Source organism: Melitaea cinxia, chromosome 27 (assembly GCF_905220565.1).
Source record: "Melitaea cinxia chromosome 27, ilMelCinx1.1, whole genome shotgun sequence".
Taxonomy (NCBI): Eukaryota; Metazoa; Arthropoda; class Insecta; order Lepidoptera; family Nymphalidae; genus Melitaea; species Melitaea cinxia.
The window spans coordinates 4,605,265-4,630,100 of NC_059420.1; the positions used below are offsets into that span (position 1 = coordinate 4,605,265).

Sequence of the window (24,836 nt, forward strand, 5' to 3'; positions counted from 1 at the left end):
TTAAATTATGTGACTTTTATTGTATCTCAAATTTTTTTTTTCTAAAGCTTCTCGACGATTTTCGTGGACTCGGGAAAAGTTACGCGTATCTGTATACGAAAGTATTATTAACATGTACAGTTTCATGAATGTATATTATTCAATAGCCTGTTGATCCTCAAATTGTTTTTTGGACGTACCGTAAGCAAAACGAAGTGAAGAATTAAAGCAAAAAAGAGGAATTTGCCATAAACATGTGATACAGACTGAGCGCTTCGCGGAAATATGCCGTCCTACCAGTATTTTTCCTTTATTTCGCAACATTGATGGTGGGGAAAGAAGCGGTAGAAGGGAATTTATTTTCGGTACACCCTAATATATATATATATATATATGTGTGTGTGTGTGTGTGTGTGTGTGTGTGTGTGTGTTTATGGTCCCCTAACGTTGTGCCCTCAGTATGACGCCGATTGAAGAGAGAGAAAAGACCCAACGGTATATTTCTCGAATGTGCTGGAAACTTTCTCCCCTGTAGCCCTGCCCCGCACTCGCTGTATCTATCTTGTTCCTCGGCCATTCCTCAGTCAGCCGGCATCCGGCACACGTGTACTATATACATACACTTGCGTATTTCGAGCTCACAGTTTATTCAATATGTTTTTGTAGTTTATCGACTTTTGTGGTAAGATTTTCGTGATGAGTGATAATCAAAGGAAGTGTGTGTTTTGTTCGGAACTATTGACTGGTAAATAAAATAAAAAAAATAATAAAATTGGCGACGTTTACTACAGAAACTTTGAAAAAATGTAAGACAGTGTTTGAATATCGCCAAAACAAACCGAGCATCAGAAAATCACGTACGACGTATGACAATCTGAAACTTCCCGATGATGCATTGGGAGATGCAGCATACCACGCGCAATGCTACAAGTGGTTTACGGCGATCAAAGTCCCGGCAGATTTTTCTAAAAACACTGAACAGCTTTGCGCTGTCGAGTCAAACATTCATCCGGAAATTCCTGCCTCGGTGGATTGCGCAGCTGATATTCCTACAACTTCAACCGACGCTGCTGACACATCTGTTGACGAGTAAGAACTTTTGTTGTTAACATTTTGTCGCAATAATTGTACAATTTTTTCTTATATGAACTGTATAGTTTTGATTTAAAATTATACCTGGGTTCTCCTGATACGATCAATAGACATATACAGCCTTTTTACGAAGCAGCTGCTACCTGCCCCAGTCCTTATCCTCACACGGTCATCCCTTCAACCCATATACTAACCGTTCAAAATATATATTTCGTGTCGAATTTTTTTCGTAACGTTTCAAAGCTGATAATTTTTTTTATTGAATTTACCGGAGATAACAAAAATATAAAATAACTATTTTGGAAAACCACTATTAATTTATTAATTTATTTGTTTAAAATTTATTTATTTTAAATTTTTTTTTTAAATAGTATACTATTATTTAATTATTAATTAATTAACAATAATGATAAAAATAATAAATAAATTTATTAATTTATTGAAGAAATTGTCTATACTCGTTTGGAAATTTTGTTTTTCTTCAAACTGATGTAAAAAATCGGCCAAATAAATTGATTGTTGTATGGGAAAACATTATTTTCAGGCTTGAGGTGGCAAACCCATGGGAGGAAGGTTGCCGTGACGAAGTTCAACAAAACGAACCGAACAATGAGGATCTGCGACTGGCACAATGTTTTATATGCAAAAGACCACGACGTTGGTTATAATAGCGGGATTTGTGGTCAGACATCTATAAAAAAAAGTTATGTGATATCTGCAAATATCTATAATAAATTATGATATCATAAGCTTATTGATTTATAAGATTTTGGTGGTCTGTGTTACTGTAGTAAAGATGTTTACCTATACCGTATGTAATAAAACCGAAGAGGTTATAAGACGAGAACAGCGCATACATGGTCTAAAAAACATAACCAAGACCTATTTGTGTTCCTTAGTTTTTAAGTGTATGTTAAATTTAATATTTTTTCTAGTAATGATACACATTCCCTTCAACTACCTCCTCTATCCTCCTGGGTACATCTGTAATGTATTTTACATAGGAAAAAAATCTATAGTCTTTGTTAAAGGTCGCAACACTGAAACTCTTTGTCAGTGCCATTGAGTGACCCTATGCGCTATGTTAAAAAATTACAACGTAAAATGTCATCTATCATTTTTATTAATTATTGATACTTTTGTTGTGAATGACGAAGTATAATTGTAAACTATTGATTATAGATAATATTTTTACAATAAAAGCAATAGTGGACTTGTCGTATTGATTGTATTTTTAATATCAATATATACAACCGCACTCGATTCAATTTTCTTTTGAAAAAATCTTGCAAAGCCTTGGGATAACAATTCCTACCCTAAGTAAAATAGCATTTGATTTTGCCGCTGCTAATAATATAACAAATGACTTCAATAAAGAAACCAAAATGGCTGGTATGGATTGGTATTACAATTTTATGGCGAGACACCCCAATATATCACTTCGAAGACCAGAAGCTACTTCAATAAATAGAATCACAGCATTTAATCAAGAAGAAACTGATATATTTTTTGAAAATTTAAAACACTCATGATAAAATAGCAATTTAAGTCGAGTTCAATCTACAATGTTGATGAAACGGGCATTAGTACTGTACAACGAAATTACCGGATTCTCGCACCGAGAGGATTAAGACAAGTAGGTAAATATACTAGCGCAGAACGTGGTTCCTTGACCAGTTATAAATTGTTTCAATGCATGCTGGTACATACATTCCCCCATTTTTCACATTTAAAAGAAAGCGAATGAATGCACTGCTTATGAAGGACAGTAATAGTAACATAGTGGCTTGTGTTTCTGACTCAGGCTCGATAACCGAATCAATTTTCGTTGATTGGCTTCAGGATTTCAAAGCATTTGCAAAACCATCTGCAGATGCTCCTATTTTACTAATATTAGACAACCATGAAAGCCATGTTAGTTGGAGAGGTCACGAATTTTGTCGTCACGAAACTTGTCCATCTCCCTTAGTACCACTTAGTGATGTAGTGCAAGTACCAACTCTTAAACCTACTCGTACAAAACGATTAATTAAAAAAAAACACTCAATTATTTTCACCAGCACACCGGAAAAAGTAAACTTAAAGCAAAAAGAACCAAAGAAAAAAGAGAAAGAACCTAGAACAAGAAAAGACCAAAACTACAAATAAGAAACCAAAAAACATTAAAGAAAAACGACCAAAGGGTTTATTAAGAAACTTAAACAATTTTGAATCTGATAAAATAATAAATAAGAAAATGATGAATATTCCTTCATTTATTGCCAGGAAAAGTATTGTGACCCACCCACCGAAGACTGGATTATGTGTTCAAAATACAAAAATTGGACACATGAGTATTACAGTGCTGGGTCTTCCTCAAGAGGTGGTCTTGTGAATTCTGCAAATGAAATGGGACCTCGTCCGTAAATACCTGATGTTGTCCGCAATTAACCCAGCACTGGTCCGTATTTACCCCAAGAGCTAAGGGTAGTTACGGACATATATGTTTTTTGTTTTTGATTTAATAAATGCTGATTGATCTCATATAATTATTAATGTTGATTTGATAAGTAAATTAACTGTAGTTTAATAATAAAGACAGACTGATTATTATTAATAGTTTGAGTTTTATTTGTGAATCTGCTTAAGCGTCCGCAATTCCCCCACCTTTCCCTACCTACTAAAGAAATTACTTTAGGCAACATTAACTGATTTTCATATTTGTTTTAGCAATAACCGCGAGGGAAATTACAGGGGTATTGAAAGAACCTGTGTACGGATACAGACAGAAGAAAAATGTTCTGAAAGAAACCAAGAGGTAGCAGCGAAGTAAAAGTCAAAGAAGACCGCCAACTTGCTGTGACGATGTGGTTGGATAATAAACCGGTTTTTATGATATTTACCTCTTATTCCGATAAGAACGAATCACATCGATTATCTTAGAGCCCAGACGTCACGGGAATACATTCAGTGTGACAAGTCTTTAGCCGATTTATACCGGGACCATAAAAATAAATTAATAGAAGAAAACTACCATTTGCATCTGCATCTTCTATACACCAAAAAAAGATCAGTGTGATCATTGTGAAACTTCAAAAACTGCTGATGAAGATGAAAAAAAAAGTATTGTTGAGGCATATCAAAAACACTTGAAACAAAAAGGTTTGTCCAGAAGAAAAATAAGAAGATAAAATGCTAAGATAGATTCCATAATAGTTGCTATATATGACTTACAAGCTGTCACGCCAATACCAATGGCCAAATTTCTTTATTTTATTATATATATTTCTTGTGTGCGTTTGTATGTCACTGAACTCCTCCTAGACGGCTCGACCGATTTTGTTGAATTTTTTTGTGTGAGTTCAAGGGCATTCGAGGATGGTTTAGATTCACAATTTGGTCCACTGGAAAATGGTTATTTAACTAATTTTTCATTTATTAGTTGTTAATTTTAGAATGTTTTACATTGGATCCGGTAGACTGCGCTACCATCGCAGCATCAAATATTAAATATTATTCTATTTTAATTTCAGATTGTCCCGACAGTTGGTGCTGCGATCAAATTGAGAAAAATATTTGAAATTTTGTGTTATGGCAAATTAATTTTATTATAAAAGTAGACTAGCGTGGTGACTAGGGGCAAAGTACATGAGTTCACGTTATTTTTAACGTAAACTTGTGGAGGCCTATCTCTAGCAGTGGACTGTGTAGGCTGTAATGATGATGATGATGATGATGAAAAGTAGAATTAACTGTTTTAATTTTACTGTAAGCGACTTATACGCTAAAAATGACGAATGTTATTTTTTTGACGAAACGGAGGGTAAGTGGGGTGCGAATGAGATTGGAATTTGTATTCAACATTATATGGAACAAACTATCAGGTAAATATGTCCTCAGTAGGATTAATGCCTCAGTAAACACATAGCAGCAACATTTACAAATAATATACTCGCGCTTTTTGTTATAATGTAAGCCTAGCCCCTTCCTCTGGCCAGTCAGTGCCGGACATTTCACTGGTGCACATGTGTCGAAATTTTTGAGACAGAATATAAATTACGCAGCGACTTTTTGTTGGATTACTTCTAGATGGGCATTCTTCACACACTAACTCTGCTAACATGTTAGAGATTGTGGAAGCAAATGGTATTATACTCTTTTGTTTGCCAACTCACAGCAGCTTTACAACTCTTAGACCGTAGTTTTTTTAAGAAATTTAAAACTTTTTATGCAGCTGAAACCAAGACCTGGATGCTTACAAATAAAGAAAAATAAATTAATCGCTTAGCTGTTGGCAAACTAATTGGTAACGCATCGATCCGAGCGGCTACGCGTTCTAATGCTATTTCGGGCTTTAGAACTTGCGATATTTACCCATACAATCCAGCGAATGTTCCAGAAAGTTTCTTTGCAATCTCTAATTTGTCATCAAGCAACCAACTGCCCGATGAGCCGCAAAACGATTCGATTGATGCACATAATACATTACAAATTACCTGGTCGGGCGTTACTAGAATTAGACTACGACGAGGTTCTTATGACTGCAACTGTGGCCAGAAACCCCAACTTTATGTCACCAAATTCGGATCCAACTCACGGGATTTGTGATACTAGCCGTAAAACAACAAGAGAGGACTCCCCATCTCTAATCTCTTCTTCTAACTTGTCTGCAGCCTAATGCAAAAAGCACTCAAGAAACGCCTAGCAAGTTCTTGCAAGAATGTTCTCCAATACCAACAGTACCAATACCGCTATATAAAAGAGGTAAACAGTCAGCTGCAGAATTGACTTCTATAGAAAGTATCGCAATTAAGAGAAAAAGAAGCAAGCTAACTCCGAACATACCGTGTAAAGATAAAGCACTCAAAAACACAACGTAACAAGACAGCGAAAAAAAGATCAAGAGGTGATTTACAGGACACACATTCAATTACAACGTGTAATTGTGATAATTTTGAAGAAAATGAAACTCTTGTTCAAATGAAAAAGAAAAGAGAGCTAAGAAACTGAGACGAAAAGAATTAAATAGGACTTCAAGTACAAATACAATTCAGCGTCCTGTTCGTATAGTTCAGAAAAGGAAACAAGTAAAGCTCCTGATGAAAGGAACACAACTCTTTCAAATCTGTCAGACTCTTCTGAAAATGCATCAAACTAATGCGACGAATGTTTTGAAAAGTTTGAGGAGACACAATCAACAGTAGATTGGATTCAATGCGTCATGTGTAAAAAGTGGCTGCATGAAACCAATTGACCAACCATGAAAAAAATAGTTATTTAAGTTTGCTGATTGTGTAATTTTTATGTAATGTCTGTCTGTAATGTGTCTTTATTGTTATACATGTGGTGTTTATCTGTAAGTAGTTATCACATTTAATTTTGTAATATTTGTACTTATTTTTAAGTTATATTAATGTTAATACTGTAGGTAAACCTGTTAAATAAAAATAAAAAATAAAATTAACCTGCACATTGTACGGTGATTATAGTAATCCATGTCAGCGTTTAAAACTAACGTCAAGAAAATAATAATTACATGTGAAACAAAAGGTTAAGCGCGTGGCGCTACCGAATAAGACTACAAATTGATGATGATTGTTTTAATTGATCTCAATTCATTAGATGTAGCACATTCCAAAGATGATTTTAATATTATATATAATTATATTAGGGAAAAAGTTGATTAAAGTTAACAGAATCTAAATAATCTTTAAATTAAAAGGTGCGAATAACAAAAAAAAAAAATTAAGCATCACTCAGCATTTTATTTATTGCATGTATTGATATACAAACAATAAATAAAAGTGTCCCGTAAACCTACTTTGACTTTGGCATTTTTTGGGGCTAATTTGACACGACGCGATTTTGGTCATTTGTCGCGCTTTGTTGTTCTGCGAAAACTCCCATCAGAAAAATTGACAAAATAAGACACAAATTCTTGACAAAAAAAATTTGAATTTCTCAAAGAGAAAAGAGGATTTAATGCGGACAGAGGCACAGGAGAGAAAAAAAATCGTCCACAAACCAAGCTCAAGTGATAAACAAGGAGTCACAGTCCACTGGGCCTATCCAGATAGTAGCGGACGCTATGCCTATTGAAAACGATGACAATCTGATTGATGATCTTGTGAATGGGCCTGTATTTCATGAATTTGATAGAGTTGAGTCTCCTGAGTTAGACTGGCACGCAGCTCCGAGGACATGATTTCGACCTTTTCGTTCAAGTCCTGGAATAGAAGGGTCAGAGCCATTTGCGGGTGTGTTTGGTACTGGATGGTTGAGTGTTTCTTACTTTTATGAATTGTTTAGCTCCTCCCTCTGAAGCTCACTGAGTTTGTCGTCCTGATTCGCCTGCACTTCCTTGATGTCACAGATCCGCCGGAAAGGTTCCACCGTCTCGTGCTCCAGCCAGGAGCGTACGGCTCTAGCCTCCCTCAGCGTCTCCACGACATCAGTGTGCGTTTTTTGCATCCCCGAGAGGAGCGTCTTTTTGAGGTCTGCGAGCTCTTTGGCGTGAGCTCTTTCGACTCGCACAAGTTCTTGGGCGTGACGGGTGCGCTCCTTCTCGAGGTTGCACTTGTGCCGGCTGCGCGAGTCCGAGAGTGATAGGATCGTCTCGTATAGAACAAAATAAAAGGTATTTAACGTAAACCAAAACGCTTCAATGTTGCTTCGGACGAAAACGACTTGCTTTTGAGTGAATTGAACAGTGCGAGGAACAAAGCCGATGAAAATGAAGAGGATGGAAACCTGTTAACTATTTGCAAATTTGACCGTCATTACCAACTGAATAGGAATTGGATATGCTGTGCGACCTGTTTTAAGTAGGTCCGTGGTCATTGCAATGGAGGGACCAAAAAAAAGACCAACTTTGAGCTCGCTAGATAATAGTGCATGCTGGAAGAGAAAACAGTTTCGTGCCCAACGCAAGGTTGATTTTCAAGTCACAGACAAAGTCGGTTGATTATCACGATGATATGAACCAAACCAATTTTATGAAGTGGTTGAAAGAAAACCTAGTCTCCCTCCGCAAAGTTTAGTAGTAAGAGATAACGCGCCGTATCATAGCGTCAAAACTAACAAGTCGCCAACAATGGCAAATAGTAAAGCGGAAATGAAACAGTGAATTACCAGTAAGGGGACTTGCGTATTTGCCAAACATGCTTAAAGTCGAATTTATGAAATCATTAAAGAGCACAAAGAAGAACCTATTTATGAAGTGGATTCATACTTGACATTGCAGGGTAACAAATCTTTAAGGTTACCGCCTTACCACTGCGATCTTAACCCAATCGAAATGATTTGGAGTGTCATGAAGAAACGGGTGGCCGAAAAAAATGTGAGGCGAGAATCAAAAAATATTGTTCACCTGACGGAAGAAGCTTTTGATAGTATCACACTAGGTAGTATCACGCAGGAGTTCTATCTTCCGATGCAAAGGGAGCTCGCTGGATAATAGTGCATGCTGGAGGAGAAAACGGTTTCGTGCCCAACGCAAGGTTGATTTTCAAGTCACAGACAAAGTCAGGTGATTATCACGATGATATGAACCAAACCAATTTTATGAAGTGATTGAAAGAGAAACTTGTACCTAATCTCCCTCCGCAAAGTTTAGTAGTAAGGGATAACGCGCCGTATCATAGCGTCAAAACTAACAAGTCGCCAACAATGGCAAATAGTAAAGCGGAAATGAAACAGTGGATTACCAGTAGGGGGTGCGATCTTAACCCAATCGAAATGATTTGGAGTGTCATGAAGAAACGGGTGGCCGAAAAAAATGTGAGGCGAGAATCAAAAAATATTGTTCACCTGACGGAAGAAGCTTTTGATAGTATCACACTAGGTAGTATCACGCAGGAGTTCTATCTTCCGATGCAAAGGGAGCTCGCTGGATAATAGTGCATGCTGGAGGAGAAAACGGTTTCGTGCCCAACGCAAGGTTGATTTTCAAGTCACAGACAAAGTCAGGTGATTATCACGATGATATGAACCAAACCAATTTTATGAAGTGATTGAAAGAGAAACTTGTACCTAATCTCCCTCCGCAAAGTTTAGTAGTAAGGGATAACGCGCCGTATCATAGCGTCAAAACTAACAAGTCGCCAACAATGGCAAATAGTAAAGCGGAAATGAAACAGTGAATTACCAGTAGGGGGTGCGATCTTAACCCAATCGAAATGATTTGGAGTGTCATGAAGAAACGGGTGGCCGAAAAAAATGTGAGGCGAGAATCAAAAAATATTGTTCACCTGACGGAAGAAGCTTTTGATAGTATCACACCTGACATATGGAAGAAAGAATGTGATCACGTCAGACGTATCGAAGAAAAATATTATGCCAATGATTTGGAATTGGATAAAGAAATGGATAATTTCATTATTGAAGTAAAAGACAGTGAAACTTCTTCAGACAGTGATTGCGATAGCATAATTTCAGGTGTAAATCCTATTGAAATGGACCACTTTTATAATAAATAAATTCCATGTTTTCTTACTAACATTTAATACTGGCTAAATTACATTCAATAAAAATCATTGTTGTTTTATTAATGTTTTAGTTTGTAAATAACTAAGAACATTTAAAGTTATATAACTATATAACTATTAAGTCTGGGCAACAGAAGCTGAGTGAATAAAATTTGAAGATCTGGGACATCTGATGTGGGTAAGAGTAAAGCTTCCCTATGAGTTTCTTTTTGGAGTTATTAGGTTTTTATTTCAAGATATATACATATTTATTGCATCTTTTTTTCCACAGCTTCACCCAGCTGCTGGAAAAAAGCTACTTATTAATATTATGTTCGTTTATTTTTTGCAGAACAACTTGAACCCTCATGTATGTTGGAGCCAGCTCAACTGCCAGGATTGAAACATACATTACATGACAAGGAGATTTCCAAACGTATACTGTTTGAACACAATTATTGTATCACCAAGAATCCCAGAAGTAAGTCTAACATTGTTTTGTTTATTTCATTCAAAATTTGTTCCTCTATGAAATGATGATGATGCCTAATATGAACTCATAATAATAATGTAAGTTTGTGTTTGGATATTTGTTGTTCAAACATGCAAAATCTTCTAGACCGATTACAATTAAACTTGTATGTAAGAACCTGACGCAAAACCACCCAAAATACATACATATAATCACGCCTCTTTCCTGTAGGGGCAGAGACCACTTCTTTCCACTTGCTACGATACTTACATACTTCTTTCACTTACTAAAATGTGATCGTCAATATAAAGTTTAATTTAATATAAATTTTAAATTACTCAAATGTGCAATTAAAAAAAAATATTATTAATTAACTATTAATGATACATCTGGAGCAAATGCAGATTCTGGGGGAGCACTTAAGGCGCAATTAATTGGCATATAATTTAATAAAAAATTAAAAAAGAAACAGTTTTATGCTAACTTCCTTTAGGTCTTATTACATATTTATAAGCATGTTAGCCACATACATTATATGCCATTTTATGTCACATTTATTTCAGTTAAATCACACTGAACTAAATCATTTCAATAATATTCTTTTACAGAATTTAAAGGAAAAGCATCTTACAACATTGTACCACTGAATGCTAACATCCGGCAACTTCGATCAAAAATATCTCGTTTACGGAAGAAAGGACAGTCTTTTCAGACACGATTGCGCAATGCGGAAATGTTGTCCGAAACTGTTGCATTTCAAAATGTGACAAGAAATATGACAAAATCTGCTCAACTTTTTGTACAAATGCAAATGCAGACGATGAAAAAGCCAAAAGGCCGAAGATTTTCTAATGAAGAAAAAGTACTTTCCTTATCATTATATAAGAAGAGTCCGAAATGTTATGCATTTTTAAATAAATATTTCACATTGCCCAGTTCAAAGACGATGAAACGTCTTTTATATAAAATTAAAATATCACCAGGTATAAACATGGTTATTTTCCGAAAAATTCGGAAAACTATGTCTGGAAAGCCCTTATCTGACAGACTATGTAGTCTTATGTTTGACGAAATGTCATTAACACCACACATACAATATAATAGTCACAATGACTTATTAGAAGGCTTTGCAACAAATAATGATAAACTTTTTGCTAACCATGTCCTAGTCTTTATGGTAAAAGGTGTCAAGGATAATTATAAACAACCCATTGGATATTATTTTAAAAATAGTTTAAATAGGATTCAACTTAAAAACATTATAAAATCTATTATAAAACACGCTCAAGAAGCTGGTCTGGTAATACTTAACACAGTGTGCGACCAAAGCACTGTCAATGTTGGTGCAATAACTGAACTCATAAAAGAGAGTCAAGCATTATTTGTAAAAAATAATAAAGAATGGCGTCATGACGTTACCTATCTCAACGGTAAAAGTATTATACCAATATATGATGTGCCACACCTAATTAAAGGTATAAGAAACAATTTATTAAATTAGGACATGGTGTATTCCATTGAAAATGAGGAAAAATTAGAAAAGTGGAAGTATTTCCAAAAAGTTTATGAAGCTGATAAGTCGCTTGGAGAGCTAAGACTTTTAAATAAATTAACTGAGGAACATATCAACCCAGACAAAATTAATAAAATGAAAGTTAAAACAGCTACACAAATCTTTAGTCACACTGTAGCTGTAGCTACTGAGCATTTAACTGCTAGAGGTATTTTACAAAGAGAATGTAAAGATCTTGTTAAAATAACATTATTGTTAGATAAAGTGTTTGATACACTGAATGGGAATACTCTCCATATACCCGATGGCAAAATATATAAAGGACCAGTAAAAAAATACTCTTCTCACCATAAAATGTGGCAAGATGCCAAAATAATTTTAAAAACAATTAAATTTAGAATATTTAAAAAACATGGTGACAAAATTCGGTTGATTGAAACCTCAATACCATCTGTTCAAAATTTTATTAAAAGTATTGAAGGTATGGAAGCAATTTGGAAAAATGTAAATGAAAGATATGGTTTTAATGCACTATTAACCAGAATTTAAATCAGGACCCAATAGAAAACTTTTTTGGGAACATCAGAAGTTATGGGGCAAGAAACATTATGCCAAATACAGTTGGCTTTGTAGGCGCCTAGGCTTTGCTATTGAATAATTATAACTCACCCCATTCTAGCAAAGCTAACTGTGAGGAAGACGGAAATAGGTGTCTACAAAGCCTACATTTTTTTTAACAGAAGAATACAAACAAAACTCCGATGTTCCCAAGGAAGAAATAAGAATTAGTCATAATATATTTAACCAGCATAAACAAATAGATGCTGGTCAAAGAAATTATGTATGTGGCTGGGTCCTGAAAAAATGTTTCGAAAATATTGTAAAATGGTGTAAAGACTGCAGACAAAACCTACTTGACTCTGGTACAAATATAAATATAGAATTTATAAAAAGAAAAGAGTATGTTAATAAAAAATGGTTGTGCAACCCGAGTCAAGAACTAGAAAATTGTTTTTCTGAACTACAAAATATAACTGTTAAATATTTAGGAAAAAATTGCCCAAGAAAAAATTTAAAAGAAAATATTTTGAATTTACATACATACATACATACATTACAGCCTATACAGTCCACTGCTGGACATAGGCCTCCACAAGTTTACGCCAAAAATAACGTGAACTCATGTGTTTTGCCATAGTCACCACGCTGGGCAGGCGGGTTGGTGACCGCAGTACTGGCTTTGTCGCACCGAAGACGCTGCTGCCCGTCTTCGGCCTGTGTATTATTTTGAATTTAGCAGAGTGCATAATAGACTATCCATTTACATGTGAAATTCATAAAGTAAAATTAAAAAAGTATTTTGTTAGTCAAGTTGTTAACATACTTATATACAGTTGGTGTAGATCAATGAACCGAATTTTGTCTGGGAAACTTACATATGTTGGTGATGATGAGACAAAAACTGCTGCGCAGTTGTATTATAATAAATATAAACATTGGAAAAATAAAAAATGATTAAGAGTCGGGTGGTTTTATTTATTTTTTATGTGTGATGGCTGCATCATGAGATTATTGCATCGAAATCGTTTATTTGTAATTTATTTCTGTAACACATTTATATTATCCGAATGTTATATGATGTATGAAACAGCATTACAAATTAAGCGATTTCGATACAAATATTAACAATAAAGTACTTTTTACTTTACTTTTAGATTTTTGTTAATTATTAGCAAAACAAAAACAACAAAGTACTATAATAATAAATTCTGAGCTATATGTTGTATGAAGAGGTAGCTGACGGCACTGAATTTGATAAAAGCATGTAATTTGCGGCGAGAAATTGACATTTGTGAGAAGAAGCTCAAGCTTAAAGAAAAACAAAGTGGATAATACGAAGTGGCAAGCACTCTTCGTCTACTGCAACTAGTCATGCTCAAGACTTGGACACTCTTTTAACAATTGAGTCTTTTTCCAAAGGATCTAGCCGGATAAGCATATGAAAACTGCACTCACGTCTAATGAAGGATTCTTACTTCGTTTTTGTTTTTCATCTAAAATAGCCATACACTTAATCTCACATCCCTTAGCTTAAAAAAATAAAAATCAATTACGGATACGTGCGTGCATATCAATTTTTACCAAAAACTGTATGAATACTTGTGGGTTATCTTTATATCTACCATCAAAAATACGTTCTTATAACTTTTTAATGTCAACAAATATGTATACCTACAAAGAAAACTATGAACAATCAACGATAAATAATATTCGATTTGATGACTTTTAACTGCACGAATTTCGAACACCGTGTTGTAGACTCGGTACAATGCTATTTTATATTGCGTAACAAAGAACATTTAGTGACCTGTTCATTTTCATGCAAGTTTTGTCAAGTTATAAGAAGTTAACTAGCGAGTCAAAACATAATTTTAGGTGACGCATACGTTTGCGGGAGTTTCGAATTTCAATCGTGTATTAAGTGTGGCTGGTTTTTCACTGTAACATTTTGCGATCAGAAATAATGGAGGAAACAAGTAAACGTCGTAAAGATGATAAATGTGTTAATTGTAAAATAAGTGTCAGAAAAACCAGTGGAAAGTTGAAACGTATCATGACAAATGAAGATTTGAATAGATATCACCCTATACCTTATTGTAGAAATACTTTACCAACCTGACGGTGTTGTGTCTGGCGGGCTACCGGCCCCAACGGTTGTTGTCGGGATCTTGTATATATACTTAATCACTTTGAAAACTCTATATATAGCATACGTCAGTTTTCTCTAATTACGTAGTTTGTAGTCGTTCGTACTTCGCGCGATAGATGTCGCCACACTTTACATATTGGATCCGTGTTTTGTCATAAATGTAGACTGATAGTATATAGAGTTGCGCAGCCGACGACGTCTACTGGCTGTGGTGATAGTGTTGAAAATGACAGTTACGACAGTGATTCGGATGATCCGGACTTTCAAGTGTTTTGTCGCAATAATTCACGTCAAGAAGATTACGTCGAGTTTCAAATCAAAAGAGTTAAAACAACACATATTTACTGTACTGTATGTGAATCTAAACAAAAACTTAGTATTGTGTCTTTAGATGCTTGCCTTCAAGCATTTACTAAACGAAGAATTTTTATTCCAAAAGGAAACAGATGTTGCCCAAACCTTTTGATAAAAAAACGATTCTTTGACGACGATTTACAGCTATTACGAATTTACTCTAATCATAGTTTCTTGGGAAAAGGTGAAGTCTTCCAGTTTTTAATTTTTCTAGCTTATAGCTTAGCTGTTAGCTGTTCATATAATTTCAAGTGACGGTGGGTCTGACGAGAATCCGCAATATCGCAAAGTGATCGCACACGCCATAGAGCATTTTAAACAATATGATTTGGACGCAGTGTTTATTGTGACTAATGCCCCTGGCAGGAGCGCATTCAACGGACTAGAGAGACGCATGGCTCCACTCAGTCGAGTAGTTGAACTAACAGGCATTGTTCTTCCCCATGATTCTTTTGGGACACATCTTGACTCCAGCGGCAGAACATTAGACGAAAGTATGGAAAAGGAAAATTTCAAAAAGGCATGTTTTGGCTGAAATATGGTCTGCAGTGTGCATTGACGGACACGAAGTACTCGCTAAGTATACAGACCCGAATAATGACACTTCCAGCGCTCCAGACCTGCCAGCCGAAGAATGATACACTGAGCACGTTAGAGAGAGCCAATATTTACTCCAGGTACGTTGCAGTTGGTTCATATCAATTTTTTTTGCGTGCCTAATATATTTTATTTTTTAATTTTCTAGAGCACGAATATCAACAATTTTTTATTGAGAGTTACAAAGGGAAGTTTTTTTAATTTTTTTAGGTTTTGAAAAATACGATGGCCAGAAGGGCTGCAGTCAACGCCGGAGTGATCTGCATATGATTCTTCACGACAGTTTTCTGCCACCTCCATACCCTATCACTCAGGTTGATGGACTAAAGAGCATGACGGAAAGTCATTTGCTCCATTTCTAATACGCCACTGGCTACCGATTCAACCGCTGATTGCCTTCATCAGGACGCCTTATGATCTCTATTGCCCAAGTGTACTTGATGATTTAGGGAAAAGATGCTGCAGTACATGCGGTATTTACTTTGCATCTAGCACAAGAGCTGCAGAGCACAGGCGAGGAGCCCACATTGCACCAGCTAAGCAAGCGCGTATGTTCCACAAAGACTCAAAGTTCGACCCTCACGGATTCTCACAAGACGAGCTAGTGAGTTACTGTGCGCAAGCGCCAACGGCTTACAGTGGCTAGATCAGAACGAAGTTGAAGGAGCAGATGATTTTACTGAAAATCACATGGACATGTTGGTTCCAATAGTCTCTCTTGAGACCGCGCATGATTCTCCATGGACTGAATTAGAGTAGATATTCTTTTTTTAATCACAGTAGTTACGATTTAAGTATTCTATTGTTAAATTTTTATTACACTTATAATTAAACTCTCAGCAATATTGATTACTCGTCTTAACTAGTCGTAAATAAAAGCACGAAGCATATTTTTTTCTTTTTACAATAACAATCCAAAGCGTTTGCGTAAGAAACCCACATTTTGAAAAATATCACATGAGATTGGGGGTTTGAATAAAATCTCACGACATCTCACCAGGGGGGGGAGGGACAGAAATTAAAAAAAACACCTCTCGTAATTTATGGACGCCCCCTAACCCATACACATATACGGTATCCAACACGCATGCACATAAGCACATGTTTGTTTTAGGATGTGTTAAATCTATTCCAACATCCTAACTGTATTTTTAATTTCATTTCAAAGTATTTTTCCTTTAATTATTTTATATTGGCTGTTGTTTATTATATGATAAGATTTAGCGCCCCGGGTTAATAAAGTTTGCCACTCCCGCATTTTTTGACTGACCATTTTTTTCTTTAATTCCACAAATTTATTATTTTCTTTTTATGATCTTTTACATCCCTATTATTACGCATGCCCGGCTTGCGGCGCCCCTATTGCTCGGCTTGTGCGACCCCTCACAGAATGCCGCCTCAGGCCATAGCCCTTTTGGCCCTAGGTTACATACGCCCTTGAAGAAACGTATGGTTTTTTCGCCGTACACGTTATTGGCTCGCGTTTTACAAAGGCTTATATAGATGTATACAAATGTAATTAGACTCACCTAGGATTACTGGGTCCATTCTCAGCGTCGTAGTCCTGTGCACTAAAACAGTACGGACGATAGCTGATGGCGCCTACGATTTGTGGATCTTTCTTGCGGATCTGCAGAGGAGAAAACAATTATTAGCTTTTGTCTAATATTTTCATTTTTAACTGAGCTAGGACACAGTAGGAAATATCCTGCTCATAATCTGGAACAGCCCGACTGGGGCAGTACCTCGAGGTACACCTTACTTATTTATTTATTTTTTTAGGACAACTTACAAAACATACACTAATACAGATTTTTAAAAAAATGTTTACAATAATTTGCTGAGTGTTGTTTTATTTACAAGTTGCCACGGCAAGTTGGCACACCTTACAAAAGATCATAGCTAAATATTGCTGCTCTCAAGCAGTCTTGTGTTCCTGTGGTTAGTGAGGTGACCAGAGCTTTTTTGGAGGTAGAGTCAGAAACGTGCTTGCGAGGCTTCTGGTGTTGCAGACGTCTATAAGCTACGGTAATTGCTTACCATCAGATGAGCTGTACGCTTGTTTGCCGGTCTAGCACTATAAAAAAAGAAAGTTCTAAATTTGATTATATATTTTTTTTGTGTGCTAAATTTTACTTGACTTGACTGTGCACCGCAATTCCACCCGTGTTTATTTAACAACCGCTCTGGTGTAATGTTGAGTGTACTGTGTCGCGGTTTCGATTCCCTCGCGGAGTTGATATTGGTGTTTCTACCAATATTTATTTTCAGTTTGGTTGTATCCTTGTGGGTCTCTCGACCACGCCTCGGAGAGCACGTTAAGCTGTCGATTCCGGTTGTTATCATGTACACGTGATAGCGATCGTTACTCATCATCATTACAGCCTGTACAGTCCACTGCTGGACATAGGCCTCCACAAGTTTACGCCAAAAATAACGTGAACTCATGTGTTTTGCCCATAGTCACCACGCTGGGGAGGCGGGTTGGTGACCGCAGTATTGGCTTTGTCGCACCAAAGACGCTGCTGCCCGTCTTCGGCCTGTATATTTCAAAGCTAGCGGTCGGCTTCTTAAGTTCCAAGATGGTTGTGGAACCTTGTTATCCCTTAGTCGCCTCTTACGACACCCACGGGAAGAGAGGGGGTGGCTAAATTCTTTAGTGCCGTAGCCACACAGCACATTATCGTTACTCATCGTAGGGAATATATCCACCAACCTGCATTGGATCAGCGTGGTGGCTTAAGCTCTGATCCTTCTCCTACATGGGAAAAGAGGCCTATGCTCAGCACTGGGATATTACAGGTGGTGGTAATTTGAAGAAAAAATTTACTAAAATTTTATGTAGCCTTCCTCGTCCTATAGTCTTCCCTGGGAAATGGACTATCCCATACAAAAAGATTTTCTCAGTTCGAGCCGGTTATTCTAGAGATTAGCGCGTTTACATAAAACTTCAACTCATTGCCTTTATTACATTAGTACAGATGAATAAATAAATATGTACCGGGCATACCGATTTTGATAATATTTTTTAAATAGAAATATGGTACTTGTCGCGTGTAATTTTTAAGTGAGTTAAAATATCATAGATAAAATTAATACCTGATATAGTATCAGAGGGTTGAATGTTGTCACAGCTGCAAACTTGTAGAGCAATGGACGGCTTGAAAATGTGTTTAGAATTCCATTTATAACCTGGAAAACAAAAAAAAAACAATTTTAAACTAACCAGTTGGCACAATTAATAATGGCCTTTCTGCATCAAGAGTTATGGGTTCGATTCCCATCGGTTTCTGGGTGTAATATTTGTATTTATTAGTAAATGCATTATTTCTATGTATAATTGTTAAAAAAAATTAGCTGTAACAGCTGGCTGTTACCTATAACAAGTAATAAGTTGTTTACCATAGGAATAGACAACCGTGTGTGTATGTTATTAGATATTTATTTATTTATAAACACACTGAAACATTGTGTGTCACCAAATTAAACGTCAAATTTTAAAACGCAAATATTGTATATGTAGGAATTGAGAGGTCACACTGATTTATTACAATGTGAGGTAACACAATATAATTATTAGTTAACGGGGGGGAGACCTTCTTAATATTCGATGGATTCACCGTGTGGGTGCCGGGTCCATCGTGTGGCAGAGGGAGAAAATCAGAGCAGTTCCTAGTACTTGCGACCGAGGTGTAGGATTAAGGAGTCCTCTAGATCTCGATATACATCAACGCTCACCTTCATTCTCGAGTTGTCCGCCCTGCCTCGCCAAGTTATATTATATATCGTAATATAATGTGTAACAATTAATTCGTATGCACAAATTAATTATTGAAAGTGTCTAGGTTGAGCTACTAGCAGGATACAACAAGTGCATCGTGCCAAGCCAGAGCTAAGACAGCCTTAGCCGCGGTTACACCGATCGTTTTATACACGTCAGAATGACTCGAGTAATAGAATGAGTGAGGGTAGGTGAGTATCGAACGATGTGCTAGGTGGCGTGATCGGTGCATCTGTTGTTTATAAATCTCTTGCTAATTGCCTACGACAGCGCAGGTGCCGATATATACTTATATTAGCAACAAAAATGAGAAAGCTGTAAACAATATTGCAGACCCATGTTTTTAGCCAACTTCCAAAAAGGAGGAGGTTCTCAATTTGACTGTATTTTTTTTTTAATGTATGTTACAGTAGAACTTTTGACCGTGTGGACCGATTTCGACAAATTTTTTTTTAATCGAAAGGTGGTGTGTGTCAATTGCTCCCATTTAAATTTATTTGAGATCTAACAACTACTTTTCGAGTTATATCTAATAATGCGTTTTTACTTGACGCTTTTTTCGTCGACCTACGTTGTATTATACCGCATAACTTTCTACTGGATGTACCGATTTTGATAATTCTTTTTTTTGTTGGAAAGGAGATATCCCTAGTTTAGTACCATGATAAGGAAACCAGAATCTGATGATGGGATCCCAGAAAAAAATCGAGGGAAACTCTTGAAAACCCGCAATAACTTTTTACTGGGTGTACCGATTTTAATAATTTTTAATTTAATCGAAAGCTGTTGTTTGTCATGTGGTCACATATAAATTTTATTGAGATCTGATAACTACTTTTTGAGTAATCTTGATAACGCGTAGTTACTTGACTATTTTTTCGTCGATCTACGTTGTATTACTCGTCGATGTAATTGAAGTCGGTTTTTTTTTCAAAACAATTATTGCCATGAGGTTTGAACTTAAAAAAAACTCATACATATATTTTTACCGGTTTATTCATTTCTAATATTGTTCGAACAACCGCTCTGGTTTAGTGTGGGGCGTGATTTCCGCTTAGGATAGATATTTATATTTATAATAACATTTCCTTGTGGTTTGCATATCTGTCATTGTGGGACACTCCACCGTGTCTCGGAGAGCACGTTAAGCCGTCAGTCTTGGTTGTTGTTATATACATTTGATGGCGATCGTTACTCATAGTGAGGAAAATATCCGCCCACATGCAGTGGAGCAGCGTGGTGGGTTAGACTCTGATCCTTCTCCTAGATTGAAAGAGGCTTATACCCAGCAGTGGGATGTCAAAGTCTGTATCGATCGAACAGTCCGAAAATGTTTTCTAAAGCTGACAAAAGCAATACCGTTGGTTCATTCCTTGAATTTTCCAAAACTTTAATTATACAATTATAACAATATACGTCTAATATAATGCAAATTTCTATTTTCTATAAATATATATAATAGATGGCATCTTTTTTAACCGTCTTCCAAAAAAGGAAGAAGTTCTCAATTCGACTGTATTTTTTTTGTTTTCTTTTTTTTGTATGTACGTTACCTCATCTTTTACGGGGTGGACCGATTTCGATAATCCTTTTTTTAATCGATTGATGGTGCTTGTCATGTGGTCCTATTTAAATTCAACTGAGATCTGAAAACTAGTTTTTGAGCTATCTCTAATAATGCGCGCTTACTTGACTATTTTTTCGTCTACCTACCAATGTTGTCTGTACGGTCGATGTAATTGAAGTCGTTTTTTGTCGTTTGCAAGCAAACACAGTTATAAATGTTTACGCCAAAAAGAGCGTAGTAAAACTTACCGAATAATAACGCAAGTGACGATTACTATGAAATTAAAATTGGAAAAAGAAACAACAACAATGCAACAACTTCATTTCATGTTGCAAATGTCTTATATCATTATGAAAATGAACTGATACTCTTCAAACTGCTGGATCGATATTATCAAACATAGCTAACAAACACCGCAAGAATAATCGCTTTCACGAGATATAACCGCATCACAATCGGTCTATCCATTCGAGAGCTACGATGTCACAGACAGACATCAAACTTATGAGACCTCTATGAAAAGTAAAATTTGAAAATTCTCTACTCAATTAGTATTGTAACAATAAATCCACAAAATACCTGTTTGTCTTCCCCCTTCACATCGATGATCATTCGACAGTTCTTAGACAGAAGATAGTCCAAGGCGTCTTCTAGACGACACAAGTGCACTTCTTTGAATTGATGCCTGAAATTAACAGAAGATAAATTTATATATAATTATTTATTAATATTATGGATCCGTCAAACTGCAGTGTAGCACCAGAATACAAAAACGCTTTAAAAAAATCGATATTTTAAAAGTGAAACATCTATGTTTATGAACGATATGTGGATGTTGTCATCACCATTTAAATAATAATAATAATATCTTGAACATCCTCACACACGGTCATTAGACCCCCAAACAAGGCAAACTAACAGAAACAAAACACTATCTTAATTTATATCTAATATATAAAATCTTATATGCTGAATTGTCTAGTATCAGTTTAACAATCTGACCTTCCTTCGTTTCATTCTCTCTTTACTTTTTAGATAATCCATCACTGGCATTGACACTATATTTTATGAATTTTACAATTTCATGTACCTATTTTCACTATTTCAGATTTCTCTAATGATTTCGTGGCAACTAAATTCACTGTATGTACGAATCTCTATTTACTTTCATTATAGTGCTGTCAATATAAGTTACATTAGCTCTTACTTTATCCATTGTAATCTTCATTTCCTAGAAAATATCTGTCAGTCTCTTTTGTACTACGTATGTACTATTGTATTTAATTCAGCCTGACCAGATTACCTAACAAAAATACAGAAGTGCATGCTCTTAGAATCAATTATAAATAATAACAAATAAATAAATAAACACTTCACACTCAACGGCACCCACTTGGATTTTCTCCTATCGGGAGTCCAGAAACACACATAATACACAAGCAGAAACGCCCAGACCATGACAAACATCTAACATAACCATTATGGGTTCACAAAAGTAAAACAATACAAGTAAGACGCACAAAAAGGTAAATTGTATGAATGCATTATTCTAAGAACCCAAAAATTGAAGTTTAAATAAATAATACAAGGATGTCATTGTTTCAATAAGCCAAAGAATTGAAAAGTGGTAACAATAGACACCTGCAACATAAGCAGCATGTTGTAAACCCATTGTATACCCTACCCCTTACCCACCCCGGAAGCTCTGGCCACCTTATTCGCCACAGGAAAACAACACCTTCACCTTCTGTAAGGTACTGCCCCATCGGGCTGCTCCAAATTTCGAACAGGATTCTGCTGTACCCTAACTTAATAAATTTGAATATAGAAAATAATTGTACATTTTCGACAGAATACATACTAAGCGGTTTTTTTATTACAAGTACTTTAACACAGAAAATGTGCTTCGTTTAATACAGAACAAAATTTGTTATGATTTTGTTTCATTAAATTAATTTTTCAAGTTGAGACTTACCGATTAGGATGTGTAGCACCAATATCTATATTCTTTATGGTATCCCAGTCCACCGACTTTACATTAGTAATGTTCGTCCCCGTAAGCCTCTCCAAGCCTTGGTCATGTAACAACACTAGCTGACCATCCTTTGACGTCCTCACGTCCAATTCGACAAAATTACAGTCTCTTTCGGCACACTGCAAAGAAAATTTTAAATTAAAATTATTGTTTACTGACATAATATTATATACAATGACAATAATATTAAGTATTATATATCATTATTTTATGGCATTGTTTATTTAATCATATATATATTTTTTTTATTATTATATAGGTGACAAAGCCCTCCTGATAGTTAGCAAATCGCATCATGGCATCGCAAAGATATATCCGACACCAACACATTCCCCAGAGCTCTAAACTCAACACTACTGGCAAACAGTATTGTTCAGCTGTGAACTTCTGAGGTCAAGGTATTTCCGCAGTCGGGCTGCTCCTAATTTTGAACGAGATATATCCTGATATGCCTTACCTCGATAGTACAAATACAAAACTCACATATTTGAACGCCTCTAAAGTATTTTCAGGCGCATCGAAACCGGCTCCACGATGAGCAATACATTTCACCACTTTTTCTGGATATACGGTTCCATCCTTAGACGAGGGCTCCGGTCCGAATATATTCTCAACATTAAACTTATCGGGCTTCTTCAACATCGTCAGATAATACGCAGCGACTCCTAACAGTCCCACATCGAGCCCAAACGGCAGAACTGTTCGTAACATCGATACAAACGTAAATAGAAATGATATAACGTAACATATACCGCTGTATACAAACATGGATATATAATAAAACATTTCGTTTCGTTCGTTTATCCTTATCAGCTATATTATGTTTTCAATAATAAAAATTTATCAGCATTCTGAAGGCGGGGCCTATATGGCATTGACAGTTTAGTAGACCAGAGACCCAGTGCTGCCAACAACTGACGACCTTATGTCGCCAGAGCTAGAGTAGCCTAAAACTTAAGGTGTGAAAATAGAATATTATTATTATAGATTCATCGTCAATAATAGGTTCAACTAACTGCCAGGGAAAATCAATGTTTGGTCTCTTACGATTAAATTTTTGTGTTACCCACACATTAGGGAATTCTAAACATTTTTTATCAAAAATCGATCGTTCCAGCGCAGGTACAATTTTTTATTATGTTTATTATGCTAATTTTTGTTGTGATTTGTTCATTCAACTAAAAGGACCAAAATTTTTTTTTAATGTCTGAAATTTTTCCAGTAGCCTAAAGGCTTATATTAGCTTGGGTTTTATGTATGTATGTAATGGAATTTTTGAGCATAATTTTTAACAACTTCCAGAAGTTTGATTAATTTGAGCTTTGCACACGTATCACGGACCGATGACAATGCAATAATTTAATAACAGTATCCCGATATCCTTATTAGGACCGCCAGAGTTAATGAATTCTTTCGTGGACAAAGCATAACGGAGACAGACTTTTACAGGCTAGTTGCATTTTTACCGTGTTTATTCCTTACTAGCTGTTTCCCGCCCGCTTCACTATTATAGTTATTCTTTTATTGTTTATAGTAATAATGGAAATAAATAATTTCTAAAATAAAAGTAGCAAAATCGAACTAGAAACATAGACTAGAAAATAAAAAATTAATTATTTTTTACTATATTTTCATAACTTTTTACTATGTTTGTATAACTCTCTGCAAATAGATAGTTGCAAGTAGAATAATTGTTACATTTAATATATCAAGCACCCACCTTTATACTCTGAATTGAATAATTCTGTTAATAACTTACTAATTTTATTTTGTAGTAATTAATTATGATTGACTGTTCGATCTTCTACTACTGTAATATAAACTCAATGTAATTAAAAATTATTTTCTACTTTTTAGTTCGATTAGTGTGTTTTTTTTTTAGTTTTTTTAAACTATAATTTATTTAGGATATATTTTTTGCCGAATTCCTTTTTGAGTAGGTAGCCTAAATGGTGAAAATTCATTTAAGTTGGCAGCATTGAGTAGACCTACGTTTCGTTAATCCAATGTTTTAATTACTAACAATAAAATTAAAAATTACAATTATTTATTTTTATACTACTTATTAAACTCTGTAAAACTTACATTTACATTAAATATCGCGTTATGTACTGTATAACGCTATATTTAAAAAAAATCAATGCGTCTTTTCTAATATGATTTTTAACCGACTTCAAAAAAAAGAGGTTACACAATTCGGCCGTATATATATATATATATATATATATATATATATTATGTATGTTCGGGGATAACTCCGTCGTTTATAAACCGATTTTGATAATTATTTTT

General features: G+C 35.4%; 1 protein-coding gene across 1 annotated transcript; it reads right to left on the minus strand.

Moving 5' to 3' along the window:
• Window positions 1-743: 743 nt before the first annotated feature.
• LOC123666776 (glycerophosphodiester phosphodiesterase 1) lies at window positions 744-23,462 on the minus strand. Its single transcript, XM_045600829.1, has 6 exons — window positions 23,028-23,462; window positions 22,485-22,663; window positions 21,089-21,194; window positions 18,261-18,353; window positions 16,691-16,791; window positions 744-1,058 (listed from the first exon to the last, which is right to left on the minus strand). Exons 1-6 carry the CDS (start codon window positions 23,328-23,330, stop codon window positions 1,037-1,039), a joined length of 804 nt encoding a protein of 267 aa, XP_045456785.1. The 5' UTR covers window positions 23,331-23,462; the 3' UTR covers window positions 744-1,036.
• Window positions 23,463-24,836: the final 1,374 nt, after the last annotated feature.

Bases quoted from the DNA above. Each gene is read 5' to 3' on its own strand.
- LOC123666776 (XM_045600829.1), bottom strand. From the start codon at position 23,330: ATGTTTTATTATATATCCATGTTTGTATACAGCGGTATATGTTACGTT. The intron at 21,195-22,484 runs GTAAGTCTCAAC...TGTTAATTTCAG, and splicing joins GGTGCTACACATCCTAATCG to GCATCAATTCAAAGAAGTGC. The intron at 16,792-18,260 runs GTATTAATTTTA...TCTCCTCTGCAG, and splicing joins ACCCTCTGATACTATATCAG to ATCCGCAAGAAAGATCCACA.